We start from the raw sequence: 16963 nt of genomic DNA, 5'->3' as shown, positions 1-16963 counted from the left end.
CATTTTGTTGTAATATTTGGCTTTATCTTCTCAAGCTGATCTTTGAATTTTTCTGTTCAGCTCTTGGACCTCCTCATTTCTTCCATTTGCTTTAGCATCTTTACACTGGAGAGCAAGTTTCAGTTTCTCTTCTGACATCCATTTGGACCATTTCTTTCTTTCTTGTTTTCTTAATGACTTTTTGCTTTCTTTCTGTATGATGTTCGTGATGTCATTCCACACACCTCTTCTGGTCTTTGGTCTTTAGTGTTTAATGTATCAAATCTGTTCTTCAGATGATCTCTAAATTCAAGTGGGATATATTCAAGGTCATATTTTCGCTCTTGTGGACTTGTTTTCATTTTTTTCAGCTTTAGTTTGAATTTGCATATGAGTAATTGAGGGTCTGTTCCACAGTCTGCCCTTGGCCATGCTTTGACTGATGATATTTTCCACCGTCTCTTTCCGCAGATGTAGTCAATTTGATTTCTATGTATTCCGTCTGGTGAGGTCCATGTGTATAGTCGTCTTTTATGCTGTCTAAAGGAGGTATTTGAAATGAAGAAATCACTGGTTTTGCAGAATTCTATCATGCGATCTCCAGCATCATTTCTATCACCAAGGCCATGTTTTCCAACTACTGATCCTTCCTCTTTGTTGCCAACCATTGTATTCCAATCACCAGTAATGATGAATACATCTTGAGTGCATGTTTGATCAATTTCAGATTGAAGAAGTTGGTAGAATTCTTATATTTCATTCTCACTGGCTTTAGTGGTTGTTGTGTAAATTTGAATAATAGTGGCATTAACTGGGCTAATATCCTTGTAGGAGCATGGATATTATCCTATCACAGACAGACAGAGTTGTCCCTTATGACTGATCTGGATATGTTCTTTTTGACAATGAATGCAACACCATTCCTCTTCAATTTGTCATTTGCTGCACAATAACCATGTGGTAATCAGATTCAAAATGTCCATTACCAGTCTATTTCAGTTCACTAATGCCTAAGATATCTATGTTTATGCGTTCCATTTCTTTTCTTTTTTTAAAAAAATGTTTTATGGTGAATTATATGATAGTTTACATGGGAGAACATTAGTTATACATTCTTTCTATCGTATATGGTTTCATTGCCATGGTTACAGTCCCCTCCATACATCATCAGCCAACCACAGGGTATACCCTGCAAGCCTGCCCTTCCCGGTCATCAGCACACAGCCCCTACTCCTCTCTGGGTCTAAAGTCCCCAGCCACTACAACTCTCAACGTCATCATCTCTGGCATCACTGCTTCTCTGGGTTTCACTGCTTTTCTCCCTTGACGGTCCCAGGGACCTCTGCTCCTAGACTGCAAAATTAATTACTCCCCTCCATGCTATAAAACGTCTACCATTACATTTCCAACCCTCACAAGCAGTCCTTATAACAATTATTCACTATTGTATCACAAGAGACCCATCCACATTTCCTTTCATCAACCCCTTCCAGACAGATTGATACTATTCAGTGGAGATTCTACCTTCCGCCACGCCCTTTGGATCTAGGTTCCTTCCTAAAAGCTTGTAATGTAAGCTAGTCACTTTCCATTTCATTTTTGACAACTTTCAGTTTTCCCGGGTTCAAACTTCGTACATTCCATGGCCTGATTTTCAGTGGATGTTTACAGCTGTTTCTCTTCATTTTGAGTTGTGCCCCATCAGCAAATGAAGGTCCTGCAGGCTTTTCTCCCATGGACTTTACTCTGTTAGCGTCATCATGGTTAACTCTACTCTGAGGAGGCAGCTCTTCCCCAGTCACATTTTGAGTGCCTTCTAACCTGCGGGGCTCATTTTCAGGCACTATATCTGACACTGTTTCTCTGCTATTCATAAAGTTTTCAGTGACTAAATATTTGGAAGTAATTTGTCACTCCTTCTTCCTAGTTTGTCTTCATCTGGAAGGTCAACTGAAACCTGTCCACCATGGGTGACCCTGCTGGTATTTAAAATACCGGTGGCATAGCTTTCAGAATCACAGCAACTTGCAAGCCACCACAGTACAACCATTCAGACTCATAGTGACCTTGAATAGGGTTCCCAAGGAGTGGCTGGTGAGCTTGAACCACCGATCTTGCACTTAACAGTGCATTGCTTATCTTACAGTGCCAACGCAGGACTCCATTAATATGAGACATGTTGTATAAAGAGAAACTGTGGACACTTGATTGCTATGCAGCAATCAGAATGAATGCAGTAGCTCTTCTCTTCATATATTAATGCACAATTGTCTGAAAATTAAAGATTTTGTAAGAAAAGTAAGGTGTTGAATGGTATATAATTATATTTGTGTAATAACAGAGAAACAGGCAATAAAGTTAAAAATACATATAGGCATGTGCTCTGAAGTCCTGGTGTGATGATTGTAGGCTAAGCACTGGAACTATAGGTCTATTGAACTGCAAGGTGGAGGTTCAAACCCACCGGTCACTCCCTGGAAACCCTATATGGGTCACTATGAGCCAGAACCAACTTGACGGCATTTAAAGAAGAAAGCTTTACAGAATTAGACTGGCTCATCTTTCACCTGTGGAATGGCTAATGGGTTTGACGTTAGCAGCCCAACACTTACCCTTCTGTGCACCACCAGGATTTCTTTATATACAGGTGTACAAGTATGTCTATCAGAGTATCTCTGAAGAAACTATCAGTATTGTTTGCCTCCATGGAATAAATCTGTGTTCGTATTCATCATACACATTCTTGTGCTTTTTTAGTTTGTACCACCACATGCTTCCTAAGTAGAAAAAATTAATCAAAAACAAAGTAAAGTACATTCCTCTGTTAGCTAGAGGTCTGATGTGTGTCGCATGGTGACTGAAGCATGCTTTGGTATAGACTGTAGCTCCTTTCTGTAAGGGTATTAGACACAAACCAACCCTTTTTCGTTGGTCATGTACAATTTATGTACACACACACATGATTCAGTTAGAAGCTGTTTGGGAGAAACTGGTGGCAATTGTAACTTCATGAATAGCATGGTGACCAAGGTGGTCCTAAGCCCATGCATCTGATTAATTGATTGAATCTCACAGTGTATTTATTATTTTTGTGTGTGTGTTTTATGTATTTCATAGACTTTAAATCTCAGCCTGAGCCATCTCCAGTTCTTAGCCAGTTGAGCCAGAGACAGCACCAAACCCAAGCAGTGTCTGCTCCTCCTCCTGGGTTGGAGTCCTTTCCATCCCAGGTCAAACTCCGAGAATCCACATCCAGAGACGGTACCTCCACTGTGAACAAACTTCTGCAGCTTCCCAGCATGACTGTTGAAAATATTGCTGTGTCTGCCCACCAACCGCAGTCCAAACACATCAAACTCTCCAAACGGCGGATACCTCCTACTTCTAAGGTGCGCATTCCATCATGAAGTCTCAGCCCCATAGGTGATTTAGCATCTAACTCTAGTAATAGATTATGAAGCAGCTCCTATTACTATTTAACTGGGTTTATATCAGATGGAATGGTGGGTATGTGCTAAGAGTCAGAGATCGTGGGTTCAGCTAAAGAGAATCTGCTGTTTATACATCTTAGCTGAGTCCCGTAGTTGGAGCGTGTAGCAATTTTGTAATTCACAGAATGGTTCCTTGTCATGGTCATGCTTTCATCAGTGTGTACCTAAAAGTAAAGCAGTCACTCTGTGTCCACTCTTCTCTCCCTCTTGTCCATCCCCAGCATTCCCCTACCCATTTCCCTGGTAACTTTTCATTTTCATTTTCCCTGTTTAAAACCATTCCTTTTTGCTTCCCCATCTTCGTCCTTCAGGCTTGTGGGTAGTACTCTGTGCCTGGTGAGCCCAGTTGCTTGTCTGTCTCTGTGGTAGGCCTTTAGAACTTAGAATTCTAGACCTCTGGTCCTGACGTGGCGCTTTGCTTTCAGATCCCAGCATCTGCAGTGGAAATGCCAGGGTCTGCAGATGTCACAGGATTGAATGTTCAGTTTGGCGCCCTGGAATTTGGATCAGAGCCCTCTCTCTCTGAATTTGGATCAGCTCCAAACAGTGAAAATAGCAATCAGCTTCCTATCAGCTTGTATTCAAAGTCTTTAAGGTATATAACATTCTTGTTTTGACTGAATTAAGTCCTTTGTATTTACAAAGCAAAAACAAAATGTAGCTCAAAATCTTGGATCAATTTGATAGATCAACACTATTAATTCCAGAATTTTGATCATTATTGTTACTGCCAGAGTAATAGGATATTTCATTGTTGTTTTTGTATGCATCTCTCTAATGGCTAATGAGGAGTTCTGGTGTGGTGCTGTAGGATAAGCATTGTACTGCTAGCCATAAGGTCAGCAGTTCAAACCCACCAGCCTTTCCTTGGAAACCCAATACCGGGTCGCTATGAGTTGGAACCAGCTCAACAGCACTTAACAACAACAGTGACAAATGATGGAGAGCACAATGACTCTATGCAATAAGCACTGGACTGTGAACCACATGGTCAGCAGTTTGAGCCACCAGCAGATGAGATCGTCAGCTTCCATAAACATTTATTGCCTTGGAAACTCTATGGAGCAGTTTTAGGATGTCCTTTAACGTCTCCCTGGAGTTCTGGTATGGCACTGTACGAAAAGCACTGGACCACAAGGCCAGTTTGAATCACAAGGTTGGCTGTTCAAACTCTGCAGCCACTCCTGGGAAACCCTGTACAGGGTCGCAGTGAGTCAGAACCTAGTCAGTGGCATTTGGCAATGACAGTAGGTTCTCTATAAGTCAGAATCAACTCAACAACAGTGGTGTTTTTGTTTTTAAAAGAGTTTCCATTTGTTTAGTTCATCTTGTGTTGTTTGTGCATTTTCAGTTATGTATCCCTAAGGATTCTTTTTATTTTCTCCCTGTCATACAGATTATCGGATCTTAAGTGTTTTTTTTTTTTTTTTTAAACATTCGTTGTACCTTTTAATATAATTAAGGATTACAGTAGTATAAGTTTGTAGTTACAAATAATGTTTACTTAATTTTACAATAATGGCAATAAAGTGATGAAGTGGTTGTAGTTCATGAAGCTATATAAACGGACACAAATTTACTAATATATCTAATACTCTTTGCTCTTTCTAGTGATCCTTTGAAAGCTTCCTTACCAATGACCAGTGCAGTCCAGGACTCCACCTATACAACTTCAGTCATTACTTCCTCCAGTCTGACCAGCTCATCCCTGAGCTCCTCTAGTCCAGTAACAACGTCTTCCTCCTACGACCAGAGTTCTGTGCACAGCAGGATCCCATACCAAAACTCTGTGAGTCCATCGGAGTCAGCTCCAGGAGCCATCACAGTAAGTATTTTCAGGTTTCCTCCCTTAGGAACTGCTACTTTGTAACACAGTTATGTGGATTGGGAACACAAGCCTATTGGATCAGAGTTTCCTTACAGAAATTGACTGACTTTTTGAGTAGTTTATAGAGCTTCCTTGTAAATTTCATGTACAGAGGACATTTCATTTGAAGTTTGGTTTTCCAGCACTCATGCATACAGATGAATGGGCCTACAGACACACACATATGTGAAGAAGACAAGACTCAATATAGTTCAAGCAGTTTATGTAGTCTTAGCAATTTTGTGGTTGGTATTGTTAAGTGCCATCAAGTTGGTTCTGACTCATAGCAACCCTGTGTAAGTAAGGTTTCCGAGGCTTGTAATTCTTTGTAGGAGCAGAAAACCTCAACTTTCTCCCATGGAGTGACTGGTGGGCTCAATCCAGGGACCTTGTGTTTCATAGTCTGGTGCTTATCATATGGAGCCACCACGCTCCCATGAGCAGTTTATTGCAGTTGCTGTTAGGTACCATCAAGTCAGTACTGACTCATGGTGACCCTAGCACAACAGAATGAAACACTGCCTGATCCTGTGCCAACCTCACAGTTGCTGTTACATATGAGCCTATTGCTGCTGCCATTTTGCCAGTTCATCATATTGGGGGTCTTCCTCTTTTTCTCTGACCCTCCATTTTACCAAATATGATGTCCTCCAGGAACTGGTCCCTCCTGACAATATGTCTAAAGTATGAGAGACAAAGTCTGGCTGTCCTGGCTTCCAGGGAGCATTCTGGCTGTACTTGTTACAACATAGATTGATTTGTTCTTTTGGCAGTCCACGGTACTATTAATATTTTCCTCCAGCACCATAACTCAAATGCATCAATTCTGCTGTGGCCTTCCTTATTCACTGTCCAACTTTCACATGCATATACAGTTACCATGACTTGGGTAGGAGCACCTTACTCCTCAAACTGACATCTTTGCTCTTCAGCCCTTTAAAGAGGTCTTGTGCAGCAGATTTGCCTAATGCAATACGTCATTTGATTTCTTGACTGATGGCTTCCATGAGTGTTGATGGTTGAGTAAAGCAAACTGAAGTCTTTGACAACTTCAGTCTTTTCTCCATTAATCGTGATGTAGTTTATTGGTCCAGTGGTGAGGATTTTGTTTTCTTTACACTGAAGTTCAACCCATATCAAATGTTTTCATCTTCCTCAGTGTTTTAAGTCTTCTTTGCTTTGAGCAAAGCAAGGTTGTATCATCAGCATATTGCAAGTTTCTAATGAGTCTTCCTCCAATCTTGATGCCATGTTCTTTATATACTCTAGCTTCTAAAATTATTTGCTCAGTGTACAGATTGAATAAGTATGACGAAAAACACAACCCTGGCGCACACCTTTCCTAATTTTAAGCCATTCAGTGTTCCCTTGTTCTGTTCGAACAACTGGTTCTTGGTCTGTGAATAGGTTCCTCATGAGCACAATTAAGTGTTCTGGAATACTCCTACTTCACAATGTTGTCCATAGCTTGTCATGATCCACACAAACGAAAGCCTTGGCATAGTCAGTAAAGTCCAGGTAAACATCTTTCTGGTATTCTCTGCTTTCAGCCAAGTTCCATCTCACGTCAGCAATGATATCCGTCCTTCCATGTCCTCTTCTGGATCTGGTTTGAACCTCTGAAAGTTCTCTATCAGTGTATGGTTGCAGACATTTTTGTATTATCTTTAGCAAAATTTTACTTGCTTGCAATATTACTGATATTGTCTGATGATTTCTTTATTCTGTTGGGTCACCTATCTTTGGAATGGGCACAAATATGGATCTCTACCAGTCAGTGGGCAGGTGGTTGTCTTCTAGATTTCTTAATATAAATGAGTGAGTGCCTCCAGTGCTTCATCAGTTTGTTTCAAGATTTCAATTTGTATTCCATCAATTCCCTGAGCCTTGTTCTTTGTCAGTGCCTTCATTGTACCTTGGACTTCTTCCTTCAGTATCATTGGTTGATCATATACTACTTTTTGAAATGGTTGAATACCAACCATCTGAATTTAGAGATCATGTCAAGAACAAATTTGATGCATTAGAAAGTAAGACCAAAGACCAGAAGAGTTGTGGGTGACATCATACAGGATAAAAGCAAAAGATTGTTAAGAAGATAAGAAGGAAGGAAGAGAACAAAGTGAATGTCAGAAGAGACTCTGAAACTTGCTTTCCAGCACAGAGATGCTAAAGCAAATGGAGGAAATGAAGCAGTAAAAGAGCTGAATAGAAAATTTCCAAAGGCAGATCTTGAAGACAAAGTCAATATTGTAACGAAATGTGCAAAACACTTAGAGTTAGAAAACCAATGAGGGAAATGAACAAAAAAATTCAAGCCTCGGCTTTCAATATTGAAGGAGTCTATGGGCAAAATATTGAATGATGCAGAAAGCATAAAAGGAAGATGAATGGAATAAACAGTCACTGTATGGGCAGTTTATCACTGGTTATATGGTGTGAGCAGTATATGTAGTGTGCATAGACATATGAGCTGTATGAGAGACAAAGTCTGGCCATCCTGCCTTCCAGGAAGCATTCTGGCTGTACTGTTTCCAAAATACATTTGTTGGTTCTTTTGGCAATTCATGGAAGCTTCAGTATTCTCCTACAACACCATAATTCAAATGCATCAATTCTTCTACAGCATTCCTTACTCACTGTCCAACTTTCACATGCATATTGAAAATTCCATGACTTGGGTCAGGAGCACCTTAGTCTTCAAACTGACATCTTTGTTCTTCTACACGTTAAAGCGGTCTCGTGTAGCAGTTTTAACTAATACCATACGTTGTTTGATTTCTTGACTGCTGCTTCCCTGAATGTTGATGGTTGACCTGAGCAAAATGAAGTCTTTGACAACTTCAGTCTTTTCTTCATTTATATGGATGTTGTTTATTGGTCCAGTGGTGAGGATTTTTGTTTTCTTTACACTGAGGTGCAACCCATACTGAAGTCTTTCATCTTCATCAGTAAGTATTTCAAGTTCTCTTCACTTCAGCAAGCAAGGTTGTATCATCTGCATATTGCAGGTGGTTAATGAGTCTTCCTCCTGTCCGGATACCACATTTTTCTTCATATAATCCGTCTTCTCAGATTATTTACTTATCGTATAGATTGAATAAGTATGGTGAAAGAATAAAACCCTGTTGCACACCTTTCCTGATTTTAAACCATTTGGTGTTCCCTTGTTCTATTCGAACAACTGCCTCTTATTCTGTGTACAGCTTCCTCATGAGCACAATTAAGTGTTCTGGAATACTCATTCTCCACAATGTTGTCCATACTGTGTCATGATCCACACAATCAAAAGCCTTTGTGTAGTCATTAAAGCACAGGTAAACATCGTTTTGCTTATTCTCTGCTTTCAGCCAAGATCCATCTGACGTCAGCAATGATATTCCTCGTTCCACGTCCTCTTCTGAATCCAGCTTGAACCTCTGGAAGTTCTCTATCGATGTATGGTTGCAGCCGTTTTTGTATTATCTTTTAGCAAAATTTTACTTGCATGCGATGTTTTATGATGTTGTCCAATGATTTTCACATTCTGTTAGGTCACTTCTCTTTGGAATGTGCACAAATATAAATGTCCTCCAGTCTATTGGCCAGGTAGTTGTCTTCCAAATTTCTTGATATAGATGAGTGAGTGCCTCCAGTGCTGCATCAGTTTGTTTCAAGATTTCAATTTGTATTCCATCAATTTCCTGAGCCTTGTTCTTTGTCACTGCCTTTAGTGCACCTTGGACTTCTTCCTTCAGTTAAGACTTGTTGTTGTTGTTAAGTGCTGTGGAGTCGGTTCCGACTCATAGTGACCCTATACAGGGTTTCCGAGGGTGTAAATCTTTACGGGAGCAGAATGCCTCATCTTTCTCCCGTGGCACAGCTGGTAGTTTCGAACTGCTGACCTTAAGGTTCACAGCCCGATTTTGTAATCACTACGCTACCAAGACTTAACCTCTCTTTTATTTTTTCTCTTCAAGATTTTCCTCTGTTTGGGAATTTTTTTCCATTTTAAATTTCTCTGAAAATGCTCCTTTTTAATGGTATCTTCTTGAGGAATGTTTAGTACCTTTGATGTCATGTCTTTGAGGACATTAATGAGTTCTTTTCCTTTCCTCCCTTCATTATGTCCTTTCCAAGTTGATTTTACTGCCTTTCTTTTGTTTTCTTTTAATGTTAAATGTTTCCCTCTGGTTGTTTTGGCTGCCTTAGTTTAATTGAAGACATTGGCACTAAACAGCTAAGAGCGCTGGCCTGTGGAGTATTGGTCTTGTTGACTATAAGTGGGCCACATTCTGGGGTGGGAAGTTGGGAACTCTTCCTGTAGATTTTATAGGTCTTTACTGTTGGTCTTATTTAGACTCCCTAGGGAATATTCTTCAGTCTTTTTCCTGTATGGCAAATGCTTGTCTCTGGCATCCTAATAGGAACAGATGCTGAGGTCGCAGCATTCATTTGATGTACAGTAGCTTTAATGCATCTGTGTTGGTTTTGTTTTTACAGTACGCTTACCCTGTGTTACTCTTGTTTAGAGACAGTGGGAAGAGGTGGGAGGAGGCTAGGGGTGAGGACTGCGCCGACTATCATCAAATCCTCTTACTTTTAGCTCAGGCTATACTCCTACTTCTAGCATCAGCGCTATAGGTAATGAGTTGCTTAGTTTGGTCCTTTACTATAAACTGGGTTGTTTACTGCTTTTCTCTACTACTGATTTAGGATTTGCCCCTCTAGTCAAGTACCATTTTCTGTGTGCTTTCTAGTCTATCAAACTGGGTTGCTGTCATGTGTTTTTCTGTTACTTGTCTTTCTAGACTGTCATATTTTTTAAAAGCCTTGTAGTCTAGATCTGTCATCTCTAACAAAAAGTTGATTATGATACTTTTTGAATATAGTAACCATAGCTGTGTGTGATTATTTAAACTTAATGAAAATTAAATAGTTAAATTTGGTTTCTCAGCCACACTGACCACATTGTAAATGCTCAGTAGCCATCTAGTTAGGGACTACAGTATGGCGCTGTGAAACCTGAAATCACTGTGACTGCAGGAAGTTCTGTTAGAAAGTGCTTCTCTGTGCTGTTTCTAAAATAAAAACCAGACACGCGCCATCGAAGCTGAAATGCCGCCATCCCTCCCTCTCCAAAACAAACAATGCAACCCTTTGCCATTAAGTGATTCCTCCTTATTTTGTTGTTGCTGGTAAGTGCCATCAAGTCAGTTCTGACTCATAGGAACCCTATAGAGAGTTTCCAAGGAGTAGGTGGTAGGTTTGAAATGGCTGACCCTGTGGTTAACAGCTCAGTGCTTATTCTACAGAGCTACACCAGGACTCCATTATGACTCCTAGTGACCCTATATAAGGTTTCCAGAATTGTGGATTTTTATGGGAGTAGACAGCCTCATCTTTGTCCCAGAGAGCTAAAAGTGAGTTTGAACCACCAACTTTGTGATTATCAGCTCAGTGCCTAGCCCCACAGCACCACCAGGACTCCTTTCTCTTCCCAGGACATCTCAATTTCAGTTTGACTCTGCATGCATATATTCCTGCTCTCTTCTGCATATTTCTGGTTTCCCCTGACCTTTTTCATACTTATCTGCTTTTGCTTGTACCATCCTTCTGTCTAGAATTTTCCCACTCCAAATAATGTGGCCCTTATGTTTTTAATTTGTTCATTTTTGTCTACTTTAAAAATGATTGTTCAAGGTTGAATTAACTATTTCTAAGGTCTAATAGTTGCTGTTTCCTCCCCATTTTCTATTTTTGTCTGGTGCAGTTTTGTGGGGACTTCTTTCTCTGATAGGGTGTGTGCTGCTTGGATGCTTGGAGTCATGTTTGTGTATTTCTTGACCTCTATGGCTCCTGGTGTGGCCCTGTGGGATAATGCACTAGACCACAAGGTTGATGGTTCAAACTCACCAGCTGCTCCTCAGAAGCCCTGTATAGGGTCTTTAATGTGTTGGAACCAACTTGATGGCAGTTAAATATCAACAACAACAAGCATTGATAGGAGTGGAGAAAGATGAGGCTTTCTGCTCCATCAAAGACAAAATGCCTTGGGAATCCTATACAGGTTAGGGTCTCTAGGAGTCAGAGCCAACTCCATGGCACTTAACGATGACAACGTTAGGGAGAGCCATGAGGGCACTACTTTGATTACTTGCCACCTGTCTTTAAATATTGGGTCCCTTTCCCTGATTCCTTAACCTTTTATTTTAACTTACGTGGGATTTTTCTAGTAGTTCTGTTTTATTATCTATGTTGTTTTTCGAATAAGGTATATTATAAATAACACTTCATGAGCAGAAATTGTACTAGATTTGAGTTAACGCATAGGCAACAGCTATATGGTCTCTGTCTTTTTCCTTAGTGGTTTTGATATTTGGAAGAAAAAATTACTTTTAGCTTTCTCCTTCTGTAGCATGTTTCTCCACTCATTTGGGACATCATACTCATTGTCTGAACCTTGTGGGTCCTCCACTCATCTCTCTGGCGTCTTCCCCCGCCTAACCGTGTGTGGAGTATGGGTCTAAGCGAGAATGCCTTCTCCTCTTGTGAGATGCCTTATGTGCACTTAAACCAGTGCTTCTCAGCTCTTACCCTTTTGTCTTTCATCCTCCCAATTCAGTGAAGCCGTGTTTTTAAGTGACATCTCTTTTTCTTTTAGAACCATTTTCCTAGTGATTTAAAAAATATAATTATTCCTGGTATGGAAGCTATTTGTGTTTAATTTTGGAAGCATTTTCTTTCTTATATGAGTGTTACTCGGGAGATACACTACTTGCCTTGAGTCAAGAAAGTGTCTGGTGGCTTAAATAGAATAAAATTTTCCTAAGTCTTTTGAACAGTTTGACTTCAAAAATTGTTTTGTATTGTTTCGTTGCTTTTGGCGATGTGGGCTGTGACCCTGTTACTTCTCTAAATATTTAAATCTGGTTTTTAAAAATGTCAGCTCACTGAGATTTGTTGTTTCTCCTTTTATTAAAATATACAACAGACCATTTTTACTTCGTATGGTGTTAAATCCCAATAAAAAGTATTCTAGAGTATCATTTGGTTTTGCGGTTTACTTAGGCTTTCTTTTTTGTTCCATACAGAATGGACATGGTGGTGGTCGAAGTCAGCAGACTCTAGACAGTAAGTATATAAGCTAACTCTTCTTGCCTTGTCTTGTGGAAGCCAGAGTAAGAAAGAGTACAGCTAACATTATGGGAGAGCACCGATTGGCCAGTACTTTTAATCCTGCAAAACTAGATGCTTTATGTTTTGTCCTGATAACTGCTTCTGATCCATCACTGGAACAAACAGAAACCAGGTTTGTTGGTTAAGAGAAACTAACTCTTGTTTCTGTGGCAGAAGCAGAAGCTGGAGGTACCCAGAGGGGGCATGTAGTATTAGCAATGCCATAGCCACTGTGAGAGGGAGTGATGTGATAGGCTTGAACTGTAGCCCGCCCGACTGCATCTTAGGTGTAGTTTGTAGTCTGGATTTAAAAGACACGTGGCTCAGAGACATCTAAAGATGTTGAAAGAACTGTAACACCAATAATGTGAAAATATTTTAAAGGAGAAATTGGTGTGCTAGTTCAGGAAAGACATGCTCATTGCTGTTCGGATCTGAAGAGCTATTGCTAAGAAGAGAGAGAAAGTGTTCACTGTGGACCTTAGTAGAAAATGCCTCTCCCCATTCTGTAGCATCTTACCTCAGTGATCACTAGAGATCATGCAGGCAAGTCTTTGTTAGTTGTGTGTCTGTTTTGCCTAGCTTGTCTGTGATAGTTGATACTTTCATCACTCAGCAAGACAGACAGGTGTTCTCTTTTGGTATTAATATTCCTGCATCTGCCAGGGTTGTTTGGAGAGACCTCTGTTGGTAGTTCTGGGTTTGTTAGATGACAGAGGAACTTGTCACTCCCGCAGTAGTTGTAGCAGTAACCTTTCCTCCAGACATGAGCCTGGCTGCCTGGCTGCCTAGGGTCAAGCATGTATAGGTGCCCTAGATTGTCTGCACATTTCACCTGAGACAGTGAGCTAGGAGCTACTGAGAACACATAGAAGACATTAAAGATGAATTGTTTCTGTCTATCCTCACTTTTCCCTGGGCTGGCTTCTCTTGAGTCTTGCTGTGAACCTGCTTACATGTGTGTTCTAAGGCCATGGGAGGAGGTAGCTGCTGGGATCTGAGTTTTGGATCAGGAACATCTGTAGTATCCTCATTTGGGTTCTGTAAGAACAGGTTTTATATCTGGAGTTGATTCTCAGTGAAAAGCAGGCCTCATGAATGTGATGACCATTGTAAGAATTTATTTGGTTTTGATGGTGTTCATTTTACCCTCCCTCTCTTTCAGACAAATAGCCTTTTAGAGGATAGAGTGAGTATCCCAGTTTAAGGTGTAAAGGTTGGTCCTCCTTCCTATTTGGAAAAGACAATGATGTTAGTATTTCCAAGCACATATCTGAGCTGTATGTGTGGAAAACCCCAGAACTGAGTCTTTTCCACAGCTAGGAGTGATTGCAATATCTGAGGTTATTCTTTGAAGCACATGACAAGGAAATTCTCACTGCTTTGGAATAGATTCTGGCTAGGAGGCGAATGTTCTTTTTCAGATTTTTGGCACATGTCCATGTCCATAGTGGGGGCACCCCTCCCTTAATTGACTGTGACCTTGGGCAGTGTGAGCCTCACTTGACACTGCTTTGATGATACAGAGCCCTAACCTTTAGCAGGTTTTCTTTTTGCCTTTGTAGAAAGGTTTGCATCACTTGATGACCATACATATCAGGGCAGGGCCTCTTGCCCTTTTTGGGTGCTGCTAAAGGGCAGTTTCCTTTAGGTGGTAGAAGACTGCCCATATTCTAGAACCATTTATGGTTATAAAGACATCCTGTCCCATTCTTTGTCTGAGTCTAAGAAAGGGCTTCTTTTCAGGGAAAATAACTGTCTATTTCAACTGAGCCTGACATGTCACAGGATTCTTGAGTATATTTCAGATAGTTTTGGCTCTCGAGCTAATCAGATCTGTTTCTTGCAGCTACTTCATCTGTTCCAGCTCCAAAGACAACAGACACTCCCTCTGCACTTGCATCTGTGGCCTCCCTGGCCAGCACCACCTCCTGCACTACACTTCTACCGTCCACATCCCAGCACACTGCTGCTTTGCCCTCTTTGTCTCAGCCTGGGGACCTATCCAGCAGCTCCCTCTCTCAGCTTAGCAGGTATGGAAAAAATGAGGGGTCCAGTGTGAGAGGTGAAATCATGAAGTCCCTATAGCAGGTTGTTCCCATGAACAAAGCATTTATGTTGCTGCTGGCATGAAGTACTGGCCTTAAGTTTTGGCTTCTGCTGGCACAGAACATGGGGTCCCCTAGGAATGGGGAGGGACAAGGTGTTGCTGTTAGTCCTCTCAGTCCCTCTGGAGGGCTCCCTGAGCCTAACCTCTCCTTCCAGGTCTGGGCTCACAGCACTGCGATGGGATTCTCAGCCAGTGTCTGACTTGTACTTATCTGGCTACAGAGTTTGAGTTATTAGAACAGAATGTATGAAGTGGGTTTTGTTTGCTCCTTAGGTCTTCTGACTAGAGTCTCCCCCTCCTCACTTTAGCCAAAAGTGTTACATTTGCATTCTGAATTTGATGGAAATTCAGCTTCTGATTCTGGCATGTGGGGTAGAACATAGGAACCTATTTCCCTCGTTTAAAGAGGTAATGAAAGACTCCAAGGCTGGTAGCATTCTTAGTACAATCTTCTTTGCACTTTTACAGCCTAAAGAGCAAATGGTAGCTGACTGACGATGCCTCCGGAGGTTTCTCTGGTCAAGATGTACCAGATCTCCATGGCGAGTGACCTGTTAGTTTATTTCTAACGCCAGCTCCTCCCCATCCCTAAGACCTGAGGAGATGAGGACTGACGGGCCTGGGGGTGGGGCCAAGCTTGGATGTAACCCACCTGGCTCTTGTGGAGGGAACTCCTTAACTCTTTCAGGTGGAGACATGGTGCTTTGCTTTGTCTTCTAGTTCACTCTCCAGCCGTCAGAACAGCCTCTCCTCTGCACATGCAGCCCTCTCCTCAAGCACAGCACTCACAGTAAGTGTCCTTTGGGCCCCTGATCCACCACCCTGTTCAGCACAGCGAGCTTGGAGTTTAGTTTCAAGAAGGTTGACTAAATATCTGAGTTGCTTGGTTGAAATTTTTTGATCTAGTTCCTTGGTTCGAGCGGTGACGCCCTAAGAACATGGGGGGTACTTTGCTTCCTGAGTAGGTGCCTTCTGATGGAATTGCTTCTCCAGACCCGTATTTTTCTGGCAGGAGTGTCAAGTGGTGAATTTACACCCAAGACTTTGCTAAACTGGCCACTCCATGAGACTTTTCTACCCATCGGAAGAACTTGAAGTTTTATTTTACGGGTCTTTTTCTGTTAAAGCATTTTACAGAAATATATTCATTACCATCTCTAGCTTGAGCTCCACTATGAATCAGATTTAATTAAGAGCGAAGACCCTGTGTTATATTGTGAAAGAAATGGCCTGCCTTTGCTGCTGTGGGCACATGTCCATCTCCCTGAGATAGCCCAGTAAGTAATTGCCTTGTGAGCTGTTGGCACTTACGTAGACATAATGGGGTATGCCTATTAGGAGTTCTGTTTGTTCTTTTCCTCGGGCCAACTTGTGCTCTCTCCCTCAACTCAGAGATAGACTTGTGAAGGGCAACATTGAAGAAGGGAGTCTGGAGGGAGGAGACACAAGGAACCAAGGAGTGTATTGTCAAGGAAGCAAAGCTGAGAGATTCCACATGGGTGTGCTGGCTGGGAAGTGTCCTGGTGTGCCACAGAGTAACCCTAGGTTATGGCTTGTTGAAGTGTGGTTTATTGAGTTGTGAGATTGGAGTCAGGCCATGTTGTGGTGGGTTGAGGAATAAGTTGTAGTGAAGTACAGACAGAAGAGGCAGGGTTGAGAGAGGGTTTTTAACTAAAAAGCCTGGAGAGACTGGATCATAACAGTGTGTGGAAAGGAAGGTATCTGGGGAAAGCAAATGTCCATGCTCCTGAGTGAGTGAGTCGAGGTGTCAGATTAGGGTGGTAGGGATGAGTTCTTGTGCAGGAAAGTGGAAGAAGACTTGAGTGGCAATGAATGGGAGAGGCAGGATATTGAAGAGATCATGTCATTTAGAGTGAGGAGTGCTAGAAAGGGGTGGTCCCATTCTTCCATCTGGATCTGGCTAATATCCTGGCTTTCAAACTCTTTTTGCAAGTGAAATCTTATATGTGAGCCTCTGTCGTAAAACACAAAGTCCCCGTCCCCCACCTCTGCCCTCGGTGTGGCCAGCGGAACTGTGAGCACTCAGCCCTGCAGAACTGCTGGCCTGGCCCTACAACCCTGGCAGGGTGGGGCCCAGCACACGCCTAGATCGACTGCACTCTAAAGTTCCTCAGCAGGAAAGTCCAAATCATACAACAAACTCCAAAACCAGATAGTGTCACTGTAACAGGACTGCCACATTGCTAATAGAGTCACACGAATAACTAGTAAAAATAGGAAAAGATACTGAAAAGGTTTCCTGTCATTCATCTGTCCCTCATCTAGTTTCATGATCTTCTAAAGTTGTTATAAAAGATAGTGTAGAGGCATATTCATCTTTCTTCTGTTGTCTGCCTT

General features: G+C 41.6%; 1 protein-coding gene across 4 annotated transcripts in view; it reads left to right on the top strand.

The window, feature by feature from the left end:
- UBAP2 (ubiquitin associated protein 2) overlaps positions 1-16963 on the top strand; it is a 117796-nt gene that overhangs the window by 93342 nt on the left and 7491 nt on the right. For 3 of the 4 annotated variants that reach the window (XM_006863038.1, XM_006863040.1, XM_006863039.1), the window contains 6 exons: positions 3097-3368; positions 3896-4065; positions 5082-5295; positions 12411-12450; positions 14363-14528; positions 15326-15395. In XM_006863038.1, the coding sequence (XP_006863100.1) occupies positions 3097-3368; positions 3896-4065; positions 5082-5295; positions 12411-12450; positions 14363-14528; positions 15326-15395 (932 nt within the window). Of the gene's footprint in view, positions 1-3096; positions 3369-3895; positions 4066-5081; positions 5296-12410; positions 12451-14344; positions 14529-15325; positions 15396-16963 lie in introns of all 4 variants that reach the window. The other variant, XM_006863037.1, reaches the window with a different exon arrangement.

Source organism: Chrysochloris asiatica, unplaced genomic scaffold, assembly GCF_000296735.1.
Source record: "Chrysochloris asiatica unplaced genomic scaffold, ChrAsi1.0 scaffold00053, whole genome shotgun sequence".
In the NCBI taxonomy this organism is placed as follows: Eukaryota; Metazoa; Chordata; class Mammalia; order Afrosoricida; family Chrysochloridae; genus Chrysochloris; species Chrysochloris asiatica.
The sequence above is the reverse complement of the archived record's forward strand: the minus strand, read 5'-3'. Positions and strand labels throughout refer to the sequence as shown.